This window comes from Alosa sapidissima, chromosome 7 (assembly GCF_018492685.1).
Source record: "Alosa sapidissima isolate fAloSap1 chromosome 7, fAloSap1.pri, whole genome shotgun sequence".
Taxonomy (NCBI): domain Eukaryota; kingdom Metazoa; phylum Chordata; class Actinopteri; order Clupeiformes; family Clupeidae; genus Alosa; species Alosa sapidissima.
This window is the reverse complement of record NC_055963.1, coordinates 23,109,375-23,134,038: the sequence shown is the minus strand read 5'-3', so window position 1 is coordinate 23,134,038 and position 24,664 is coordinate 23,109,375. Positions and strand designations below refer to the sequence as shown.

General features: G+C 43.7%; 1 protein-coding gene across 2 annotated transcripts in view; it reads right to left on the bottom strand.

The window, feature by feature from the left end:
• abcd1 (ATP-binding cassette, sub-family D (ALD), member 1) overlaps nucleotides 1–23,772 on the bottom strand; it is a 34,270-nt gene extending 10,498 nt beyond the window's left edge. Inside the window, exons 1-10 of one of the 2 annotated variants that reach the window (XR_006032820.1) lie at nucleotides 21,872–23,772; nucleotides 20,166–20,346; nucleotides 19,006–19,148; nucleotides 17,496–17,676; nucleotides 15,835–15,929; nucleotides 12,229–12,374; nucleotides 10,220–10,365; nucleotides 9,648–9,732; nucleotides 9,143–9,268; nucleotides 8,254–8,643 (exon numbers count right to left, since the gene is read on the bottom strand). Coding sequence is in view for 1 of the 2 variants with exons in the window: in XM_042097999.1 (XP_041953933.1) it covers nucleotides 8,367–8,643; nucleotides 9,143–9,268; nucleotides 9,648–9,732; nucleotides 10,220–10,365; nucleotides 12,229–12,374; nucleotides 15,835–15,929; nucleotides 17,496–17,676; nucleotides 19,006–19,148; nucleotides 20,166–20,346; nucleotides 21,872–22,804 (2,313 nt within the window). In the remaining variant the exon portion in view is untranslated. Of the gene's footprint in view, nucleotides 1–6,689; nucleotides 8,644–9,142; nucleotides 9,269–9,647; nucleotides 9,733–10,219; nucleotides 10,366–12,228; nucleotides 12,375–15,834; nucleotides 15,930–17,495; nucleotides 17,677–19,005; nucleotides 19,149–20,165; nucleotides 20,347–21,871 lie in introns of those variants that run through there. The other variant, XM_042097999.1, reaches the window with a different exon arrangement.
• Nucleotides 23,773–24,664: the final 892 nt, after the last annotated feature.

Below are 24,664 nucleotides of genomic sequence, written 5' to 3'. Positions count from 1 at the left end.
CGCTGCCTCGGCCGCTGTTGTGTCTATTATCAGCATTGATGATAAAAGCGTTCATATCCTGGCCTGTCGTTGTGCTGTCCCGCTTCTGCTGGGAGACTGACGGCAGCTCTGTGTGCGGGAGGGGGGGGAGTGGGGGTGGGTTGGAGCACTATACAATCAACACTGGTGGCTACTGCCACCCTGCATGCATGGCAAAGCGAACAGAGGACATGAGCGGCTCCCAAACCCAAAGACACTGCCAGGGAGACCTTCACTAACCATCCCACAAAACGCACTCACCCATCCACCCACCCACTTTTAACAGCAAAGCACTGGGCGCTTTCATTCATGTCATTTCGTTTCATTTGTTTGGCAAATGGATGAAGGGAAGAACCAAAGCGAGTGTTGCTGCGTGTTGTGCAATGAAGCGCACCAGGGGGCTGAGTACCTCGTTTTCACACCCCCCCCGCCCCAAAAAAAAAGCGTCCTAGATTATTGCAGCGCAAATCCTCAGACTGTGTGGTATCGCCAATCCCCAGATGGGGGAGGGATTGGAGGGAGGGCGGTGGCCATTTGTCACTGAGCACTAGGGATTCAATGCCGACCGTGTCAGGATGGAGGACTAAAGGGAAAAAAAGAAAGATGCGATTATGGTATATTTTTAAAAGTGTTTTTGTGTAGTTTTTAAAAACAGAGTGCAGTGATGGTTGTTGTTGGTACACAAACACTTACTGCATGTCCACGTTGTGGCCTTATTTTCAAGTAACCAATCCTGATTTTTTTCGAAAGAAATTAATTACGCCTCATAGGGAGATTTGGGGTGGATGTTTGAAGAGGATGAAGGAGCACCCAGTGAAACTCCGCTGGGAAAACGCATGATATATCAAATAAAATTGTGTATGCATTTTTAATGGCACCTTGAGCGCATCCAAGTCTGAAGTTCCTCCTTTGTGCGCTGGGCGCAATCTGACAAGCGACAGGGAGGGGAAGCACAGCGGTTGGCACGATCAAGGGCTCTTCACGCTACACACACTCATATATACATACACACACATATAACGCAACCCCCCTCCCCACACACATACACACACACACAAACGCTCTTCGGAGCTCAGTCACCACACTTGACGGGATCGGTGTCTGAGCCGAGAGCCTCTAATCTGTCTGTGCGTGGTCAGGAGCCCCCGTACCCCTGCCCTAATCTCCTGGGATCCGCCCTGGGGAAGGCTGCCTGCCTGCCTGCCTGCCTGCCTGGTGGGGCTAGCAAGGCCCACTGCCCCCTCCTTCAGGACCTCCCTTAGGTTGCCGCTGGGCTGGAGAGGCACCCGGCTGTACCAGGCAGCCACACCTTCACGCCTTTACCACACACATGCATGCACATGCATACACACACAGACATACACACACATGCACTCACACACACATATGGAGGAGGACTGACAAAGGCGCAGGGGGTGACAGGCTGCTTTTTGATCAGTGGAAAACACACTTCATTTGATCCGTCAACAAGAGCTCATTATGACAATCAAAAACACACACTTCTTGTCGGCTCTATGGCAATATTTTGCGCTTTGGGAGGTGGAGGGTTGGTTTTCTGTAGTTTTTTGCTTTGCATTTGTCTGACAGATTTTGCAGACAGTTCCAGACAAAAGGTAGTCTAGGTTCTACTAGTCTACTCAATTCTTTTCTTTGTTGTTCACAATAAGTCTTCAAAAGGTTTCACAGATTTTTTCGTTCAATGGAACCATGTGACAAAATCTGGAAATTCCATCTGAATGATGAAAAATTAAGCAGATGGTTGGACAGATTGTGTTGTGGAAGCAACGTGTTTAATCGGCCACGGTGCCTGATGAAATGGCCAGTGGTATTTCCGAAGTCCTTTAATTCTTAATACGTAGCCTAGTTTTTTGTTGCAGACATAGAGGCACAAATGCCTTGCTGGTGTCCAGAGAGTTTTGGAAACATGAGGCAAGTGTTAAAATGATAGTCAGCAGTGTGTCAAACTGCAAAAGCAAACAACCCCCCCCCCCCCCCCCCCCCCCCCCCCCCCCAGCCACACATGCAGCCAGCCCAAGCACGTTGAAACACAAAACAAAACGGCATGCATGCTTACATTCACAGCAGGACCAAACGCAAAACTGTGAGCCCCCCCTCGAGTTAATCTTGTTTTAGAGCAGGTGTAGGCACACAAGCATTTCAAATCCTGCACCCCCTCCTCCTCCTCTTTTCCACCTTCCCTCTCTCTGCCTCAGAAAGGGAGATAGACCCACCCTTGCCTTCTCTACTCATAACTGTCCCCTCCCCCTCTGCTTGCTCTATCTATGAGTCTCTCTCTTTCTTTCTCTCTCTCTCTTTCTCTCTCTCTTTCTCTCCCACTATGTCTTTCTTTCACTCTTTTCCTCTCTTCCTCTGCCTCACTCTCTCCCACTCTTCCTCTCCAACTTACACATAGCTGGACCTGACAGACCAGTATTGCCACTCGCAGCTGCCTGTAATAATTTGCATTCCCCAAGCAGCCACTGCGAGCAAACGAGGGATAATTTGCATACCTGTGTAGGAGATGTCAACTGAGACCATACAAACAGAATTACATGGTAACAGATGCCCTTAAGCAGGCATCGTCAAGTGCAGGTCATACACACAAAACGGCATATTTTGAACACATCTAACAATGTGTTGTGAAAAAGTTGTGCCTAAGCTGTGTAACTAGGTTTCAAAAACTCCAGAGACCCCATGCACACAATAAAAGAAGCCACCGGAAGAACACAAGTTATTAAAAGCCACACAACAGATCACAAGGACCTTAACGCAATTAATTAAGCCATTAGACATGGACTTCCACAAGCACACATTCAGACAACTACAAACATGAACGCTGGGAATCTATGATTTGAAATGAGATAAGTGTGTGTGTGTGTGTGTGTGTGTGTGTGTGTGTGTGTGTGTGTGTGTGTGATGGATGCATCATGGTTTCGGGAAGCATGTCCCAAGGTGTGAATAATGTCTCTGTGTAGCAGCATGTGTGCATAATGTCTCGGAGCAATATCTGCAAGCACAGGGGGGTGTGGACCAATATTGTCTCATCCTTCCTCAGTAAAATCCTCTCCCTAATCCAGCTTGAGCTGTGAGGGCAGTCTGTGTCAAATTTTCAAACAGATTTGAGACTTGCAGAAATTCACAACCGAAAGTAAGAATGACTGACATTACACCCTGGAGATTTTAGAGACCACTGCGACAAAGAACAATGCCTCAGTCTCACAGTCTTGCAACCATGATGCAACACGCTCAACAAAATCACAACACAACCCAAATCAACTCAAGCAAAGTCAAGTAGCAGCCACAGAAGCAACAGCAGCAGGGGAGGAAATCTACGGAGGCTTCGTCTTTGCTGTGTTAGGACTAGACTTTAAATGAGCTGCACTGCACCCAACATGTCATGAAGTGGCCTCCCGTGAAATCAGTGTTTTCTGACATGAAGCAAATGCTGTTAACACTTGTTTTTCCCCAGGATCTGAGAGGAAGGGAAGGAATCTGCTGATTAAGTAGAAGCAATTAGCCATCCTTGCTAAGCTACACTGGCTCTTTGGCAATTGTCTAGTACACAGAGCACATTTTAGACTACTTAGAACTGTAGCAGTGGTGACCACATAGCCTACTGTACAGTTTGGGTGGGGGAGTGTGGACAAGATTAGAGATTATTAACAAGAAACATTGTAATCAGGGTTGTGGAAATCCCCTAATCCCAAAGCCATGTGGATGGAGGAGAGGAGATTTGGTGTTATGGGAAGAAATCTAATAATATCAAAGTATACCAAGAAAAGAGGGGTAAGCGAAAGACACACCAGGCACATAAATGTTGTACATTGCACTTTATATCAGTTCAATACAGATTCATTGAAATTGTAATAATTCTCAATAAAATGTGTTGCTTCAGAATTTCACAATGGAAGCATGTTGTGAAACGGTGGCTTGTATCATTGTATATCCTATGCCAAATTCGAAGCAATCAGTGATGGGCAATCACACTGTGGAACATATGACCCTAACCCCAAGGCGCATCTGGTCTCAAATTACAAATGCCATAACTCTGAATCACTTGGACTGTAACACATCACCTAGCCATTCGTGTAGCTTCTGATAATTATTCACCAAAATAGTTTGAGGCATGTTACTACTGGAAGAAGGGTATAAGGAAGCACAGCTGTAGATTTCATATAACCGTGGTGGACCAATGACAGTCAGGATGGATGAAAAGAACGTCCACTGTTTGTCTGTGGTGTTCTCCAAGATTCGAACATCTTAATGTTGTTGCATTGGAATTGTTACAATGTGTCAAAATTATCTGAGGGTAGATATGGGGGCGTGTAGGCCTACTAGACTTCGCTGGCTTTTAAGCAGAGGAATTTTATTCTCGGACTCCACAAGCGGCAGACACCGACAGGTGAACCATCAGTAATACCAATGACATTCCAATACTTATTTGGGGAACACAATCTGCTGGCCAGTCTAAATAGCCTACACAAAACTTTGTTCACTGGCGCACGTCGGCTCTATGTCAGAGAGGATTTGCTTTATTCTTTGAAGCTAGCTAATTATTTCCACTAGAAATACAATTATATCGTGAATGGGTGAATTTGGGCCAGTAAAAACACTTGAAGCCACCGGGCGTGGAAGAATGCAAAGTATTTCGTATGCAAGTGGATTTGCTAGCGTGGGGCTCGTAACGACGCAAATTTAGAATGCTATGCAAGCAGAAATGATATATCTTCCACACAATAAACTAGGATATTCTTAAGAAGTTGGTCGTTAGCCTAGATACACTGTACGAACCTGTTACACTTAAGTTATATGCTCTGACTCTAAAATGGAGAGGGCTGGCATTCCCATTCACACAACTTTCAATTTTATATGGATTAATGTGAGAAAGGGCAACTTCAGGCATTAGGTGAACTTCAGGTGTCGGTTGTCGTTTACGCCAGTGAGCCAACATTAAACCTTATTACCAAAAATGTAATTCGACAACGCTATCGTAACACCCCCAATTATCACCACTTTTGTTCAGAAATTCTAAAACAACGATGTTTTTTAACACTTCAAAATAACATTTACTAAATGAACCTTACATTTTTCAGTAGCCATAGTTGTGTAGATTTGAACAAAATCTGGTTTGGTTCTTAACGGGAGCATTTACTGCCTGAAATATCCGATTTTGTTTACCACGCTCGGAGTTATAGTGCTGGCCTGATGGGTCCCCTATTTACACCGTTTCAACGGCACATGGACGGTTAGACCGAGAATTCTCGTCGTGAAATTAAAATTCCACTGGAGCTCCAAGCGGTTGTGTACACGCAGCCTTACAACACTGTTTACAGCTCCTCGAGTCACGGTAAAATGTCATTTTTGGTACATAGCTAATTTAGATACACCTATGTTGTGGGTGGTTGTGTTTCTATAGGAGTCCGCTGTCTTGGTTTGTATAGAAATGGATATTAAGTGACACATACACGCAAGACGGTGGAAATACGGGACCGGTGGAAATAGGGGGAGTTACTATACGTCTACTCTATCGTTACAGGTTTCATGTTGATTCACGTATCTTTTGTAAATACTCAAAACGCTCAAACAATGGACAGTAAGAAATTATCCCATAAATGAACTCGGCATTACTTTAGATCTGGAAACAACAGTGACTTGTAAGCTTTCGGCTAGTCAGGAAAACATACATTTAAAGCGGACTATTTGATAAAACAAGAAAATCAACCTACCTCGCGCAGTTATCGATGCGCTGGGTGTTATCCACGAGAAAATGCACTTCACGCAACTATCCTCTGTATCGCTTAGCCTACATTGAATTTCCAAATGATGTCTGTCAGAGTTCAGGTCTATCACCCCCGCCCCCAAAACTGAAGTGCTATCCAGTGGCTTCTAATTCCCCGACTAGGGACAAGAAACCCACAATGCAACACGTGGAGTCAGATATTCAAGCACAAAAACCTTAAAAGACTTCACTCCCGAGTCGAGAGTCAGCACCGGAATCTTCAGAGGGAGCGGTGAAGGACGCTATTCGCTGGGTCTCCAGCGCCACCACTTGACCCAAAGTCGGTAACTCTGGTGACGGGATGAGCTCAACTATCATGCGCAGCAAGTAAAACGACTTGGTGTAGCCTATTATAGGATGCAAAGATTTACAGTTGAGTTCCCTGAACCCTATGATCTATGGAATTAATTGTTACTTTAGTGGATATCTAGCTATAGCCTGCCACCAACTGAAAAGTAAGATAACCAGGCCCTATCCGTTTGCAAGTTAGTTTAGACTGTAGCTCATACACAGGCGTTTGACACCTCTAACAATATAATGCAGTAGCCTAGGCCTATTCCTGAAAAAGCTACATCAATATTTTTATTCAATTTATAAACACTGCTGAAACTGATGACCAATGTGACACCTCTATCACAGCCTGCCTCGTAATGGCTTTGTATATTCCCTGTAACTTCCTTTGTATAGTGGTCAGCTATGTTCTTAGGCATAGGCAAGGTGCCGGTCACAACTTTCTGTGCAGTGTGACTGCACAACTTTCTGATGATGCCTGCCAGCAAGCTTACAACAAATACCTTCCAACACTATTATAAATGACCATGAGCAAAATGCATTCATGTGCAAAAATTAATAGCGTACACATAAAAAAATAATGAAACAAGGACACAGCCAATAAATCAGTTATAATTTTATTTACCTAATTAAAAATGGCACTGAGGAAATAATAATAATGTGCATAGAGTCTTTGTGGGGCAGGTTTCAGCAGCCTTCTGATTATGCTTGGACTGATGCTGCAGAGCGTTCTGATTTTTAGAAGGCCCCCCAAATACAATTGGCCAGTATTGCTTGGAACCAGTGGAGGCACGCTGACTGACCTGAAGATACATATAAATGATGTCTGGGCAAGAGTTCAAATAGAATTCTCTTCCATACTTGTGCAAATTCCTGAGGGGATATTACTCATCAGCCAAACCATCATCAACATATTCATTAGCATCTACTAAATAAGGAAATCTCTACATGTTAGGATTACTAGAACTAATAATACAAAATAATTGTGCAAGAACTGACTTTATAAAATCCTTTTGGATTAAAGTGATTGATTCAAACTACAATTAAACAGTTCAAATTAAAAATAAATGTTTTTTGGTCAAGACTAGGTCATCATACATACTACCATAAGAAATGTTTAATGAGATTTTTGTCCTATCCTCTGTGTGTCTCAAAGACATATGAGCATAAAATCTCAACAATAAAAACATTCATGAATCAGACAAATCCAATATACAGCACAGCAAAGAACAGCTTAGCTATGTGTAAACCATGCAAGTCATAAAATCAATTTCTGAGCTACAATTTTAAGATTTTGCTGTGGTCTTAAATTTCATCTACAGTTTAGTCAAACTGTTAGCCCTTAATACGAAGCCTTCATTGATTACAAACAAATACAATTTCAGTGAAAATAAATGAAATTATCTACTCAAAAGTACAGCAATAATTTCTAAAACTGAAAGGACCATTTAAAGTTAAAAAGTAACATTCAAAAGAATGAAAAAAAAAATAAAAATACTCCCAATTGAACATTGTTCAACTCTAATCAGTGAACCGTGAACTCTTATCAGTTCAACTGAAATAACCGAAGAAGCAAAGTGATGCCAAAATAAAAAAAAAGTTGGCGAGGTCAAACAAAGATGTCATGAAAAACATGGCACAGGTCTACAAGTGGTTACGCCTCACCCAGCAGACAGTTTCGCAGTGTACAGCAAGCGGACACAATGGATAAAAAGAAATCCCAACACAAAAAATAATGGTGATATACAGTACTAGAGTCAGTAATGTATGCAGCGTTTTCCCACTGGGGCTCAGCGGCGTTTGTACCACAGCCTCCCTGAAATTCAGTGGAGAATTCAGATAACAGGCAAGAGACAGCTTTCATGGGGGCTTTCATCATTCCACAGCACCTGGCAGAGTTGGCAGCTGTTTCTTCACTACCCCCTCCAAACACCAAACCCCCCCACCCCCCGTGCATAACCCAGGCAGGGGAATAAACTCTTGCTGACATTCATGCACAAGGGTGAGTGCCACCGACACTCCCCGGCTTGTTAAGGCCTCACCGTTCCACTCCTGATCCAACGCCATCTGCATTTCATACACTCACTTCCAGTATCAATTTATTTGTTCTCTTTCCCACCACCTCTCTTTCTCTCTCCCTCCCTCCCTGCCACTGTCGCACTCACTCTCTCTCACACACACACACACACACACACACACTCCAGCAGAAACAAACCCATTAAAACACTCGCACACCTGGCCTGGCATATGTATTCACCCCCTACCCTCCTCATCTCCTCTACTCCTCTCCCTTTTGTCCCAACAACGCCTCCTCAGTCTTCTCTTCTAGCCCCTCCCCGTCCCCTGGCCCCTCCCCCAGCGCGGGCAGGGCGCCGCTGTCCTCGCCCAGCATGCGGCACAGGTCCGCCAGCCGCTGCTGCATCTTGGGAATGCCCGAGAGCTGGGTCTCCAGCCGCAGTTTCTCGTCCTGCAGGGAGAGGCGCGTGGAGGCGTCCAGCTTCTCGAAGCGCCAGCCGCCCTCGCCGTCAAACTGCAGCAGGTGCGAGTGGTACTTCCTGTGAGAAGACGAGAGATGAGTGAGGCGTAACGAGGACGGAAGAGAGAGACATAAACAAAAAAAAGTGTGGTTGTCAGAAGGCGACAGCGGTGAGGCCATGAAACACAAACACAAAAGCCTGATGGCTTCTCAGAGTTTCCTGTGCTAACACTGGCTGGATAGATGCAGACACATCATCACGATCACATGGTCCCGGGGGGTAGGGGGAGGGGGAGCATCATCTAGCTGTTGGATCGGCTCATCTAAGGATGTGGTGCGATCTGCTGAGGTCTTTCATGTATACATCAAACATTTGCCTACATTACCCATACTCCTGCACACAAATGTTTGATGTTTACGAAAACAGTTTTTTTTCCCTTCTTTTTAGCCACGTTTACTAAGGCATTGTTTACAGCATTTCTGTATTTGATATGATATGCAAATACACATGGAACACAAACTCGGAAACAAAAGAATGGATCCATTTGAGCGGGTGTCTGAGAAGAGGTGAAACGCACCATAGGGAGGGCCGATGTGTGATTGAGAGAAGTGCAATCCCAGCATCCTTAGCAGCTTCGAATATTTTGCCCTCCACATCAATGCTAACAGCACTGGTGCATTCGTCCAACAGGGCATATTTAGGCCTGTCAAAGCAAAGGAGATAGAGAATGTGAATGAAAAGAAGAAAAACTAAGAAAAAAGTTTCAACAATAGCCTGAAGTAAAACTTGGGTGAATTGTGAAGATCACTGGTAAGCCTGCAGTAAACTGTACCCTACAAGTTTCCAGCAAGTGTTTGGCAGCAGGCTTTTGAAACTGGCAAACCAGCCAGCGGTCTCCTGGAGCACTTTGATGGTGCTGAACTGCATTCAACCCATGATCATCCACTGTCACACGCACCGATACTACAGAAGCTAACATTGTCCAGTGACTTTTATTCATACATGGCCAAGTCCATGACATATCTATGACAGTGACCTGGTTTGGAACTTGTGGTGGACATGTGAATAAGTATCCGACTTACTTGTGGTAGAACATCCGGGCCATTCCCATCCGCTGTTTCTCCCCTCCTGACAGCACGTCCTTCCAGTCACTCTCCACATCCCAACCTGGGCAAGAAAGCTTTTCAGTCACTCTCCGGAAAAACGGTCCTCTTACACACTTACTCAATCACTAAATACCAGTGCAATTACCCGATGACTAGGTACAACATCTCATACAAATCTACCTCTGTGCACAATGCTAAGAATAGAAGCGTCTGCTAATGAATAATGTAAAGCTAAATCTAAAGCTGAGGGCTACACATCAATGCTTCCATTCAAATTTCTGTCCCAGATTAATTTCATGCTTATATGATTTACATGTCAATCATTTCAGCAAATACTTTTCGGCAGCTCATAAATTCATATAATAATCTACCAAAGTGAGCCTAGTATATTCAGCGACCACAACTCTCTAATCTCATTACTTCCTGACTCTTTCCAAATGCTGCCGTTGACAGAAACAACCAGCACGGGTGGTGCCTGCAAATGTCAGACTTCCATCAACAGCCCCCATTTCAACTCCTGCTTCTGGGGCTGTGCCGGCTGCACTCACCTCCCTCCCTCTCCAGGATGTAGCGCAGGTTGACGATCCGGAGGATGTCCTCCAGCTGCTCGTCTGTGAAACCCTTCTCACTCATATCCTCCACTGTGTGGGGGTAGATCACCTGGTCGCGGAGGGTGCCCACAGACATGTACGGCCTGCAGGGCAGAGACAGTGGGTTGAACCGAGTTAACCCTTAAAAGGTGTAGGTTTTTGAACATTCTAAGTTCCGCAACAATTGAAGGTTCTAAAATTCTATGTTGAATTCAATGAACCCAGATATTCTTTAGAATGTTAATTTCCCAACATTCCCTTCACACCGGTGTGACGGTACTCCTGCAATGGGTGGACACAAGACCAGATGGGGTGTACTATGTGCAGTGGGGTCAGGCAAGGGAGCACAGAGAAGAGTTTTGAAAGTGAAAGACTTTCTCTGGAACTGTGCCACATTATAGTTTCATGTGAAATTATACAACAAATTCGCACTCTTGAATATTTGTGGGCCGTGAGTCGGCCTTAGGCAAACTGACTTTAAAATGTATTCTGAGCTGATATTCAGTGTTACATCCAGAAAATTTAATTCTGGTGCAAACGCGTGCGCACACGCACGCACACACACACACGCACACACACACACACACACACGCCCACACAAGCAGAGGTTTAATCATCTTATCTAACTGCCTTTGTTAGAAATACAGAAAGTCCGCTGCAGGGTTTGTGTGTTAGTGTGTGTGCGTATCTGTGTGTCTCTCTCTTTTTCTCTCATATCTTTGAAATGTAGAACACTGACTGAGGACTTGCACAGGTACCTGTGTGTGTGTGTGTGTGTGTGTGTGTGTGTGTGTGTGTGCGTGCGCGTGTGTGTGCGTGCGTGTGCGTGCGTGTGTATAGTGTGAGGCATCACATCTATTTGATGTGGAATATGCTGTGCCAAGATGACTTACGCATGTGTGTGTGTGTGTGAGAGAGAGAGACTGATTGAATGTGAGAAAGGGAGAGCAACTTGAGAGGGCAGTGCATACAAATGTCAACACTGAAAATGTAGAAGATGAATGCTCGTATGAGAAAATATGCGTCTGTCTGTGGGCCACATGATTCACCAGTGGGTACTCACTAAAATGCTGCGGAGCCATTTTCTACACATAAAACAGAATTTATGGAATGATCCATGCCAGAGCATGCATACCTCTGCACACATGGTATCAAGTTGGCATACGCAGATTTGCAGAATTTGCAGCAACCAACAGAGAAGGAAGTAGGCTAATCAGTCAGGGTATCAATCATCACTGCTGTCAAGAATTCATGTGCACATGTGTAGATCTATAATGGCATACCTGAATTGTGAATGTAGGCATCATGCCAGTTGTATTGGAAGGGATAAACCAGTTAACTTCTAGGTATATTTAACACCACAAAGGCGATATAAAGATGGGTTTTGTGTTAATGTCAGGCTTTCCTAACATAAATCAGTGTAACTGACTACTGAAATACAGGCATCAGGAAGGAATGATCAGTTTAATAACAAATATACATTAAATCAATAACCAAATCTTTCAACACTCCACCATACAAACATTGTAGTGTAATAGCCTGACACAAATCGCAAAATGGAGAAGTGTGTGATCTCAGTAAGAATTCACTGTCAATAAATTAATATATCATTGGTTTTCTTTAGCATATTAGAGACTTTTAATATATACATAACCCACATGGCAGTTAAGTCGCCCAATAAACCCGTAGGATGCGCAACAAGAGAATTACAAGTTAAAGATATACATGCTAATCTGACCAATTTAAGGCATGTTCCGACCCAGAGATGATGGTGGGAGTGGACTTTAAGCGTGTTTATATGCACATATTTTTACGATGATTTGATTTGATTTATAAAGGGAATGGGCGCATGCCATAAATTATGGGATTGTGCACGCACATGGTCCTACAGCAAGTTGTATACAAATTTGGTTACATTAGGCCCTGCATGTGCGTGTGTGTGCTTGCGTGTGGGTGTGTGTTCTTACCTCTGTGGGATGTAGAACATGTGTTTGGGTGATGGCTTGTACAGGACTCCATTGTAAACAGGCCACAAGCCGCTAAGAATGCGGAAGAGGGAACTTTTACCACAGCCATTAGGTCCGGTAATCAGCAAATGCATCCCCTCATCCACCTGTGAACATACAATACACACACAAACCACATACACACACACACCTCAGTTTGGTAAGGTCAAACAGACAAGAACATTTCTAAAAGCAGAGACATGATTATGGTGCCCAAAACCAAAGTGAAAGTCAAGAGCATAGCCAGCTGGGTTACCAAATGTCATTCGACTGGTGTTAAGGGCATCAGTCTAATTGGGACACACTGACTTTTGGTAGAGACAAACTCTCAATTTTAAAAGGTGAGGTTTTACATGTCCACACACAAAGCCACAAACACACACACTAACAATCGGCGGTCTCAGGCTAGGCTTAACCTCCAGCTCAATCAGTCTGCGGTGAGCAAGGAGTCGATGGCAGCTCTCACGGTTCACCGAGCAAGAACAACCAGCAGGGGGAAAAAAAGATGAGGGATTAATGAGGTTTTAAATGAAACTCCTCTGTGCCCTTCAAGTACGTGCCAAGGCGTACAAAGAGCCCGATTCCCCTTAAAAAAAAAAAAAAAAGGACACAGGGAATCACGAACAAGAGCAAAATCTTAACTACACTGAACAAAAAGGCCACAGCCACATGAGAAATAGTTTAGAGAGGCCAGGGCCAGAAAGGGAGAGAGAAAAAAAAAAAAAAAAAAAAAAAAAAAAAAAAGAAAAAAAAAATCAGGAACCCATGTACACACAATCCGTCACCAAATCCCTGTTTGGACACGGCATGGGTTGGCACAGTGGCAGGACTCATATTAGTGATGGGCAAAGCCAGTGTGTCTGGATGATTGGGGCGATTTGGCTGCCTTGAGAGCAGTTGGCCCGGGAGCTGGTGGAGCGAGTGACAAGGCCAGGCAACTGGGGGTTTGTCTTGGCAGCACGGCCAGGATGCTCGGCTAAGGGAAGCTGTGGGAACAAAAGGTAGAAGAGACCTTGTCGTGGCATGACCCACGCCCCCCCATTCACCGTCACATGATACGCCATAAAAGATGGGGGCTGGGATGGCAGAGGGAGTGATCCTTTTTAGCTCCAGCACAACCGCACATATGCCACAGCCAGCGCCCATCCACACACAGCCAGAGCCAGGCCTCGGATAGCGCTCGCAACAGGCTGGTGGGAGGGCAGTGGGGAGAGTTAGGGAGAGAGAAACAGAGACCCACACACATAATCAACACATTGTTTCTGATGGGATGTGACTGGGGAGGTGAGGGGGTGGGGGTCCGGCCTCTGGACCCATGACCCGCTTCCCTTCTCAATAATCTGGTGGCCACATGAATTAACCATGAGGAGAGGGACCCAGATCCGGGACCAGGCGAGGGTCAAATAGTCGAACCGCTCCAGCAGGACTCTGCAGTGGCCTTGACACAATTACTGGTATTCCAAACATCTTGAGGGACAAAATGGGAGACGAGACATTTTCCTCTAGTGCAACATTCCCTGTTTAAAATGCAGTGGGGTATTTGACTCACTATATTATAATCAGATTTGGCTCGAGCTACACTGTATTCATTGTACGTCCAGTCTTCAGTGAGAGCAGAAAGGTTCATAGGGGAGCTAAAGGCCAATTAGCAATGACTGCAAACTACTGAGTGGTAATTACCTTTCTCCTAGGCTATTTATAAATACTTGTTTCCAGAGAATGGGCAGAATATCCTAATGAACCGAAATTGAAACCCATTTTAGTGGCAAAGTCTGCCAACAGAACAATTCTTTACAGAAAATATGAGTTTTGTTCCAGAACGCCATATCCTCCATTTTAATGTTTTTTTTTTTTGTTTTGTTTTCAGGTAATATGAAACTGCAATTGAGTTACTGTTGTTTTATTTATCTTCACCAAATCAGAACACCACAATTGCAATTTTATTGATATTACCAGAAATACACAATTAAAGAAAATGACTTTATTCCTAAAATCAGGATATTGTGTTTTGGAACCAAACTCTTCATATATTACTATAAAAGTAAAGTAGTGAGTGGGATTAGTAGGAACATGCATTCCTCTACACATGCTCACAAGGTGGCGTTTGCATAACATTTGCAGACTGGCAACACAACAGGAACTGACAGTGATAGAAGTCATAAATCAATCACTACTGCGGAAAGGAATTCTAATGCACAATTTGCATTAGGCCCGTTTCTACCTTTGCTGGACTGTCAACACAGCCATTATGCTAGTTGCATGGGAAGAGATCAAATAACTTTGACGTATGTTCAACAGTACTCTTTTTCACAGAACATGTTAAAGGAAAGTAGTGGGTGGGATTTAACAGACGTTTCGATCCTAAGTGACTGGGACTGTTTTGCAACATTCAGGGCAAAATTACACAATGCTGCAAAAACAATCAGTTTAGCTTGTCCTTAGAAGCCCCTGATATATATATATATATATATATATATATATATACATACATACTGAAAGACACAGACACCCTGTTTTCACAGCGTAATCACAACAAAAGTAAAGAGCACACAAAACTAGGTCATCTCCAGGAAGGCAATCAGCTGAGATAATAAAGTTCAGCTTAGGACAAAAAATAAATAAAAATACACTAAGCAGGACATGGTGGGTGAACGGTGTAAAATGATAGTGACTGCAAGATCTCAGTACAGACTGGCAAAGACAAGGCAGAGAAGGCAACAGTTAATGATCTGCTTGCACCATTAATTTTGCTTCTATGTGGTTGATTTGTGGCCACACTGTGCTATTGTCCATCTCTGAAGCAGCTTGTTTTGCATGTTCAAACATGACTGGATTTTAAAATCTTTTGGGTATGACAAAGGGACTTACAAATCAAATGTCCAAAATGCTCACAGATTTAGAGACTGTCTAGTCTAGTAATGTCAATTTGGAAGACAACAATTTTCCCAACCGAGCACACCTCAAAGGAAAATATATTACATGCTCACAAATCCTGACAAGGCAGGTATGCCATTTTGAGAACTAACATTCCAGTAGTTGATATGCAACATGACATACATCGTCTTCCTCCTAAGGCATCCCTAACTCCCTTGTTAAGTTCTGCACAGTTTGTCGCATCACGTTTATCTATGCAGCATTGGTGTAAAATATTCACAGAAACCTTGATTCAATATTAACATCATGCTGGGCATGGGGAACTCATACTCCGTTATTACAGGCAGCAATTCAGGATTGACAGATTTATCAATTTACTTTGCAGACATTTATTAATTTTGGAAAGTGACAGCACAAAGAACAATTGGCCTATCACATTTTGCCTGAAGTTTAATCAAATCAAAACCTGAGGCCTGAACATGACATTTTTCTGTCCGATTGTTTATCTTCAGTCCTTACTCCTTTTGGCTAAATTAACATCCAGAGATGGTTTCATCATTCGTAGTCAAATGAGGAAATGGTAAACTTTACAAGAATTTGAGATTTTGCAGCAGTGCAGTGCATGAACCCTCTGCTTGCTGACGTGGTTTGGAATGAAAGCCCCAGGGATGATGGAGAGGCAGGAGACCTTACCTGGATGTTGAGGGAGGATACGACTACATCTCCAGTGGGAGTGATGATGGGCAGGTTCTCACATCTGATATTATGTTCCACATCAATCACCTGACCTGTGTGTGTGCACATACACACAGACGGAAATCATTCATATCAATGTCATTAAGGTACTTGTCTTGTCTTGTCTTTCAGGATCAAAATCAAGTAAATTATAACAAAATTGGCACTTAATGCACATGATAGACAGAGCCTATAAAATGTATTCACCCCCCCCCCCCCCTTAGATATTTCCCCTTTTACTGCTTTAATAAGTGGAATCTTACACAATTCCCCTCTTTAATGTCAAAGTGAAAGCAGATTTATACAAAGTAAGTGTTACTTAATTAAAAATATATACCGGTGATGTAAAATAAGCGATTGCATAAATATTCACCCCCTTCAAGTTTAGTAAATGCACCTTTGGCCATTATAAAAGCATGGACTCTGCGTGAATAGGTCTCAATTAGGCTTGCACATCTGCATACTGCAATTTCACTCCATTTTTCTTTGCAAAACTGCTCAAGCTGTCAGGTTGGAAGAGGATCGGGTGTGAACAGCCCTTTTCGAGTTCAGCCACAGATTTTCTATAAGATTGAAATCTGGGCTTTGACCTGGCCACTCCAGAACATTCACCTTGTTGTCTTTAAATAATTTCTGTGTAGTTTTCGCTGTATGCTTTGGCTCATTGTCTTGCTGGAAAGTACATTACACAAAGTACTCAGGCAATAGTTATTGTATGCAGAGTTTCCGCCATCTCAGCTGCTGAAGCTTTTAACTCCTTCAGAGTTGTCATGGGTGCCTTGGTGGCCTCCCCCACCAGTATTCATCTTGATGGGTCACTCAGTTTGTGGTGACGGCCTGCTCTAGGCTCAGATTTACACTTGTCATATTCTCTACATTCTTTAATGATGGAACCAGTGACTATGTTCAGTGACTATTTCTTTTTTTTGTATCCATCCCCCCATGTATGCTTTTCAATAACATTTTCTCGGAGTTGTTTAGTGTTCTTTTGTCTTCATGGTGGAATTGTAGCCAAGAATACCAATTGACCAGTGACTGGACCTTCCAGACACAGGTGTCTTTATATTACTATACTATATATATATTCACTGCACTCAGGCAATCTCCATTTCACTAACTGTGAGACTACTAGCACTAATTGGGTGGACTGTTGTTGATTTACATCAGTCACTTTAAGGGGGGTGAATATTTATGCAATCGCTTATTTTGCATTATATTTTTAAATACATTTTTAAACATTACTTTGTAAAAATCTGCTTTTACTTTGACATTAAAGAGTGGATTATTTTTTTAAATAAATGATAGTAAAAAGGCCAAGTTAAATTGATTCCATTTATAAAAACAGTAAAAGGGAAAAATATCCAAGGGGGGTGAATACATTTTATAGGCACTCTATGTCGTGCTGCACAGATGCACAATACTACCTACTATGCACCAATATGCCAGCAGCCTACTTGTGGCCATGCTGACTCATGTCATCAGTCGATCTCAGTTTTGTCAGATGTGGTCTGTTTGAAATGAAAAGCTCTAGCCAATCCTTCACTTGAGACTGCCTCATTCCTGCAGTGAATTTGTGTGACCGAGGGTATGACTAATTTCCTTCATCATTTCCTGTTTACCTCTGACTTCCAGCGGTCCTTCCACCCTCATGCCGTGCTTTACTGCCCCCTGCAGCTTGCCCTCGGAGGCCTGGGGCTCCTCCTCACTGCTGGCAGATCGCCGGTACACTCCTGCCTGCACATCCTCGAACACGGTGAACATCTCGTGCACACGTGCCGTGTAGCCCGCCAGCTCTGTGACCTGCGGGAGTCAGAGGGCAGAGGTCAGACGAGTGGTGCTCCTTTTACGAAACAAATGAGAGAGTCTCAGGAACATTCTAGCTGCAGCTAGAAAAGAAATGACATTCTCAAAATACCTTTAAGGTACCGGTACATGGGGCAAATTTTTGAGACATGTTGATGATTAAACATTTTTTGCCCGACAATATCAATGGGAAGATGCTCAAACAAGTCAAAAGAATTACCCAGTAACAGTTCAAACCATCTTACGTCAGCTTTACAGTATCTAAATGCTACCAATGGACAACAAAAACAATTGCACTATTCCATGTAAATTAAAATTGCTTTTTCATACCCCCCCCCCCCTATTTTTTACCCATTGGGACAATCCAATATGATGGACAAATCCCAAATCTTGGCATTGTTTATCAAATTACAGACACAGTGGTAGTGGTGGTGGTGATGTGGTGTAGACATATATGTACCAAGAACAATTCATAAGGATTAGCGTCAAATAATATTTTCTGAAACTGGAAATATCCACGGCTCAAAAAGTAAAGTGTAAAAAAACTAAACAAAAAAAAAAATCAGGCAGAACATATCCCTATAGATGGCTCCATTCCATGTCAAGCCAATCCATGTTTGATTTGCTGTGGAATGGAACCATTTTTACAGTCTAGTTTCTCCCAGATAAATCAACTCTGACCCAGTGGACTGATTAGACATCTAAAGAATACCTTTGGTACCTCCAACATAGTGCCTATAAATGGTCGTAAAGGTCATCCACTTGAGTTAGCAATTAATACGCCTGCATTCTCATAAGCATTGACAGAGTTGGAGTTATACAGATAATATGCTCTTTAGAAGTATTAATGTCGAAATATCCATTTCAACTACTTCTACCAGCAACACAAAAGGTTGCATCTATAATTCCCCAATTAATATTAATGCTTAACAACACATGGGAGGAGAGGCATGGGAACCTTGACTATAAATCCTTCCAATGAATTCAACACGGTTTTATTTAAACAACACCATTAAAAAAAAAAAAAAGAGTATTGTCTCTGGGTGCCTTACAGGAGAGTGAGGCCTAAATCCCTCCGAGTGCAAGCCCTTGGCAACAGTGGCAAGGGAAGTCTCTTTTAACGGGAGGAAACCTTGAGGAGAACCCCACATGGAACAGAGGAGGGTCTATTGCCTGAGGCAGCCCTAGCGGAGGGCTACGGTGGGGAGAGTGTTATGAGTCTCAGAATGGGGGAAGAGGAAGAGAGAGTGATAACAGGTGGAGAGGTGGAAAGACCATGAAGAAAGAGCCACCCTCTTTTCTTCCCTTCAGAGAGGCCTCACTCACCTCTTTGTAGGAGCTCATGATCCTCTCCACAGCGTCAGCTGCGGCGTTCAGAAGGTTCCGGGCCGTAGTGAAGGCCTCCGTGCGGTCGCTCACCAGGTCCTCCTCCTTCATCACCATAGCAGCCTGCTTCACATCTTCTGAATCTGACGAAGCGTTAACATACAATCAACCCCCTCTGCACAGATAGTTAGGTGCTGCGACTTCAAGAAGAGATCGGCCCTGTGCTTTTCCAAGGTAGTTAGTGAGCTTATTACATCACAGCTAGACTACACCAAAGTGTTTGCCACCGCAAGGTTCAGTAGGATAATTTCAGTATGAGGTGTAGCCTAGAAATTTTGCAATTTACAGCCATTAAGCAAGAGTGTGGTAGACCAACAACAATAGGAAATGAAGTAGTGTATAGTATTGCCTTGTAACTTTGTATTTATTGAGAGAATGGTAAACGTACAACTGTAAAAACTGATCCAAAAAACCTGTAGGCCTAATAATTTTGCTTCTGACTGCTGGGAATTTCTATACTCAGTAAAAAATACAAACCTGGAGCATGGTGTACACAGCATGAGTGGGAAAGGACAAATATCTAGTGGGACTAGGTGGGGCTGGTCTAACATTACTAACACCGGTAAACGTAACATATCCTTTGTCAACATTGACAGAGCCAACCAGGCAACCAGGTGGTAGTGTGATTCCTTATACTGTACAGTATTTTCACATAATATCGAAACCTGAGATTTCCTTCTACTGTAGATATGACTAGGTGCAGAAGGCTTTTGTACTTGCCTACCACCCCCACAAAACACAAAAAAACCATCACTCCGGAAACTAACCGCCAAAGGCCACTACATGTACTATAGTGTTAAGATATTCAGTGGGTGAGGGCCCTTAAAATCAGTTCTTAATAGCAAGCCTCAAGTCTATCGATGATCCAGTAACATTACATTGAAATCTGAATTTAAAGAAGAGATGACAACAACAACAACAACAACAACAACACTCGTCATTAAACCACGTACTTGAAATACCCCCCAGGCCATCAGGAAGATGGTCATATATCTGGGGCTACAGCAGTGTGCATAATCTCTGGACGTTAGTATACATCATAAGATCATCACAACACGACACTCACACACAGAGCTCGTCATTGTGATTGGGCTCCCTACCATGCTTGGAGTAGCCTGTGGCCGTGATGATGGGCACGGCCACCATGGTCAGCCCTGCGGAGCTCCACACGTACTTCATGAGGAACTGCTCCAGCATGACGTACCACAGGCGCTTGAACAGGATGAGGTTGATCTGGGAGGACAAGGCCTTGTAGCTGCGCTGAAGCTGGGACATCTCCACCTACAACACACAGCAGGTCCATGATATTATATGATATGAATGATGTATGATATAACGTAAGAGATGACACAGACACACACACACACACACACACACACACACACACAATAGGGCCAAAAACAGGAAGCATTATGTTTTCTCTGGAGCCACGTACGACCTCAACATAAGACATTAACGGAGAAAACCAAGAGGAAGCTAGAGGTATTTACTTCTACATGATGTCACTCTTCAGAGTCTGGATGAGGCTTCACTGAAGCATCTCTTTACCATATCTACTGATGGGAGCTGACAGTTGAGGCCAAGTTCTTGGTTCACTACCTGTGCCATGCAATAGATTAAGGCTGTAAAGGCAAACTTGAGAGAAAAGGACTATCTGAATTTAGTAACCCACCTTAGGCTGTGAATGTGTTCCGAATGAACAACTAGCCCTGAAATGTTTGCTAAAGCACTATACCCACATGACTCACCCACTACTGAGAATGATGTCCGAAATAGCTGCATGTGAAGCATGTATAACCCCTTAAATAATCAGCTAATGTTTGGGTAAACGATATGACAACCCAATATGGAGGTCTTAAGCCAGCTAGGTTAGCTTTCAGATTAAAGAACTGGGCCAGCTAATCAGTGAATTCCAGCATGTTCCGATTCTCTTTGTTCCCAAGCAGCACATGACCACAGTGAGAAAGTTGTACCCCCCCCACCCAACCACCTGACCGGCTGCTGGAAACTTTCCCCACCACACTGGGCCCTTTGTGCTGCCAGAGGGCGCTGCACGTTCAAAGAAGTACAAAGGATCGATGGGCCTCTCCCCTGAGACGACAGAAAATAGGCCAAAAAAAGAAGTTCCTTCTCTGAGAAAAGTGCATTTCCTCTCACTCCTCACACAGACACGATAGCTGCACACGGATGACTGAGTAAGAGTTCGGCCTTGTCCACTTTACTACTTTACCAGAGTCAGCAGCTAAAATGATTAACTGTTTTCAAAGAACAGTTAAAGAAAATATAATTCCATAATTCGACTAAAGGAAATCACTGACATATACAACAGTTTGTGCTTCCTTCTAATACAACATAGACCTACTACATGCTGTGTGTGTATGTATTAATACAGTGTGTCCAGAGCAAACACAGAAAACCACAGAAAAAGAGTGTCATAGACACAGATCACTGTCAGCATTTCAAATTCTGCTTCTGACCTAAGGAACAACTACACCATGCTTCGAATCTCTCTATACTCAAATGCCCAGCATTCTAGACAGGATTACAGAAGGTGCACTTTCTTTGGAGGGAGAAACCAAAAGTACGTTATTACTCTGTGTCCTCAAAACAAGGTTCAACACACTGCTATAAGCAGCTTTGTATCAGGCTACAGTCCCCAGCAGCCCTCAAAGGCCTTTTTGAGTTATGAGGCATGAAAGTATGAGCTGAATTGCACTAAAATGCAGAAAATAGCCTATTACTCTGTATCTTACACCTCAAAAGAAAGTTTAAAAAAAAAAAATGCTAAGAATTCTGTTTCTTTTACCTTGTGTCCCCCATAGAAGGCAATCTCCTCTGAATTGGCGATAATGCGCGAGTGCATGTAGCGCAGGTCTCCTTTCCTCCTGGCCTCCTCAGCCACCAGCTTCCCGAAGCTCGGGGAGAACGCCCGCAGCACCAACCCTGTGAGGCCCACTGCGACGCCCGCTATGGCCGCCGGCCAGTTGGTGTTGGCACCTTTGGATTCAGCTGCCTTGATCAGGGTGTAACAGGTGACCACCACATCCAGGATGGGTTTGGTCAGGTTGGAGTAGAGGTGGGAGACGGAGGCAGCGAACATCACCACGTCCTCGGTCAGGGACTGGTCTGGGTTGGCCAGCCGGCCGTCCAGGTTGCTGACGCGGTAGTAGGTCTGATTGCTGAAGTAGAGCTGGTAGGCGTGGGAGACCAGCCGCGTGCGGAAGGCCAGGGTCAGCTGACCCTCCAGGTAGCGGATCACGCTGTTCACAAAGGTGGCGGGGATGGCGATCAGGAGCCACTTGGTCAGCTCCCACGCAAACGCCTGCGGATCCTTCTTCACAATGGTCTTGACAATGCGGCCGTCCAGGCTGGCCACATAGATGGAGAGGAATGTGCGTGACATGAGGGCTACAGAGTGGAAGCCAAGCAAGGCCATCTCTTTACAGAAGAGTCGGGGGAAGAGGATGCGCAACAGGTGACCCAGCCTCGCCAGGAACTCACGGTTGACAGCCGGGGAGCGGCTTCTCCTCTTCTCCTTGTCTGACAGGCCCCGGGGCTCCCCGTTTGTGTCAAGCGATAGGGGCCCCGAGGACTGTTTACTAGTCTTGCCTGTGAACTTGGCATAAATGTGTGGGTAGAGTTTTTTGATGCCATAGGCAGCAACCAGAAGCAAAGCTGCTTTACGGGCTGCTGAGGCTTTTCTAAGATGTGCAGGAAGTTTTAAGTAAGAGGCCAGCATTTTCTTTGGTTAAACTAAACCAATAGTGTTAAACTAGATGTTGAATGGACAGGCAATGTCTTATTAAAAAAAACGCTACTTATCTGTTAAGTATTTAAAAACGTGCTAAAAATTAGAACAGGTATAGGATGTAGAAATAGGAAGTATGTTTCATGTGTGTACAAGACTGTGTTACAGGCACTTATTCTCAGTTCAACATGTAGGCTAACGTTTGATAGCTTAATCCTGGTTCATAACGTTGACTATTCACAAGTCAGCATACTATCTCAAGACAACACATCACCTACCTGAACATATCTGGGGAGATGCGAGTTGCGCATGACTTACCGTTAAAATAACGAACGAGGATTGATTGAACTTGGTGAAGTACATGCGAACACATTTAGATCACTCAAGGTTACCGTCAGTGTTAACCTTAGTTGACGTTACCTGGCTACTCATGTTAGCAAACGATATTAGTAAACGTTAGCTGGCTAACGACAACATTATATCCACGTAGCATGCAAGCCAGTTGTACTTTTAGACCTTAAAAGTAGTTCCCAGCTAGCCAACTGGCTAGGTAGAAGAATAGATAAGAAAAAATAAGATTATGTTTAAATGTAGGTTAGCTGATAAGTGTGTCAATCAGCTGCGCTATCTAGCAACTTGCTATTACCACATTGGCTAAGAACTTTTTCTCTCCTCCACTCCACTTCCACTCGAGTGACCTTCTGAAAATTCGTCTTCCTTCACAGTTAAAAGCATTGTCACAGCAATACTATATGTTGGTATTTTTCATCTAGATCTGTACACTCACTCTCACAAATGATAGATCCAATTAAAGCATACCATGACCCCCGGCGATCAAAGCATTTAACTCCATAACGTTACGTTTGTTTTTTCCGCTATGGGAGTCCAGTGAAGTCCTTAAATCTGGGCGGACCCTGCTAAAATGACGAAGAAGGGCGGAGACTCCGAGGCTCAAACCAGAGCTCAAACTGAGTCAACTCCTATCTATTACTGTCTATGGTCAACTCACTGTCTTCGAGAGGATCAGGATCAGAGCCATATCTACCGCTCTGGTCAGGATGACAGGCAAAACATTCTAAAAAAATTATGATTGGTCAGTTCACTGAGATTGTATCAACATGAATGCTACACATGGGTTGTTTGGTTGGATTCATTTTTTAGCCATGGCCTAGCCTATTAAACTAGACAATTATAGGCTAGAAACAAGTCGAACAAGTCGAACAAGCTTAAAGGGCTGCAGTAAAATAGGCTATCTAAACACAGCTGTGTCAGATTAGAACCACACCAAAAATATAGCTCTAGCTTTTATCAGGAAAAAAGCACATTGAGTCCAGAGAGAATGTAAATCAATGTGTTAATCATTGGTTCTAGCCAGAGCCCTCTCTCTAGGGATCTGGTTTTAGCTAATTTAAAGGTCCAGTATGTAGGAAATAATGGAAAATAAACAATAACCATTCCAAAAATGATCACCATATGTTGTCAGAGAGTGAGGAAACACGATGAATTGAAGTAATGGCTTATTTGACAACATTACTCTAACCCGTGAAACCCCGGGGCGGAATCTCTTGGAATTTTCGTTTATGTTTTGAACGATTCATTCTAGAATAGCGTATTAATAATGGGCTAGCGCGTCCTCCTATTTGGGTTGCCAAATTAGCAAAGGCCAACTGTCAACAGCTGTCAGTTGTAGTCATGAACGCCTACAAGAGGCAGGCACATTTCCAAAATTAAAACAAGAAACAAATTAAGTGGACATCGGAGGAGCTTCCTGAGATGGTGACGTCTTCGTCAAACGAAGAATATCAAGTCTGACGCAGAGCTGGCCATAGTTCTCCACAACAGGTAGCCTAT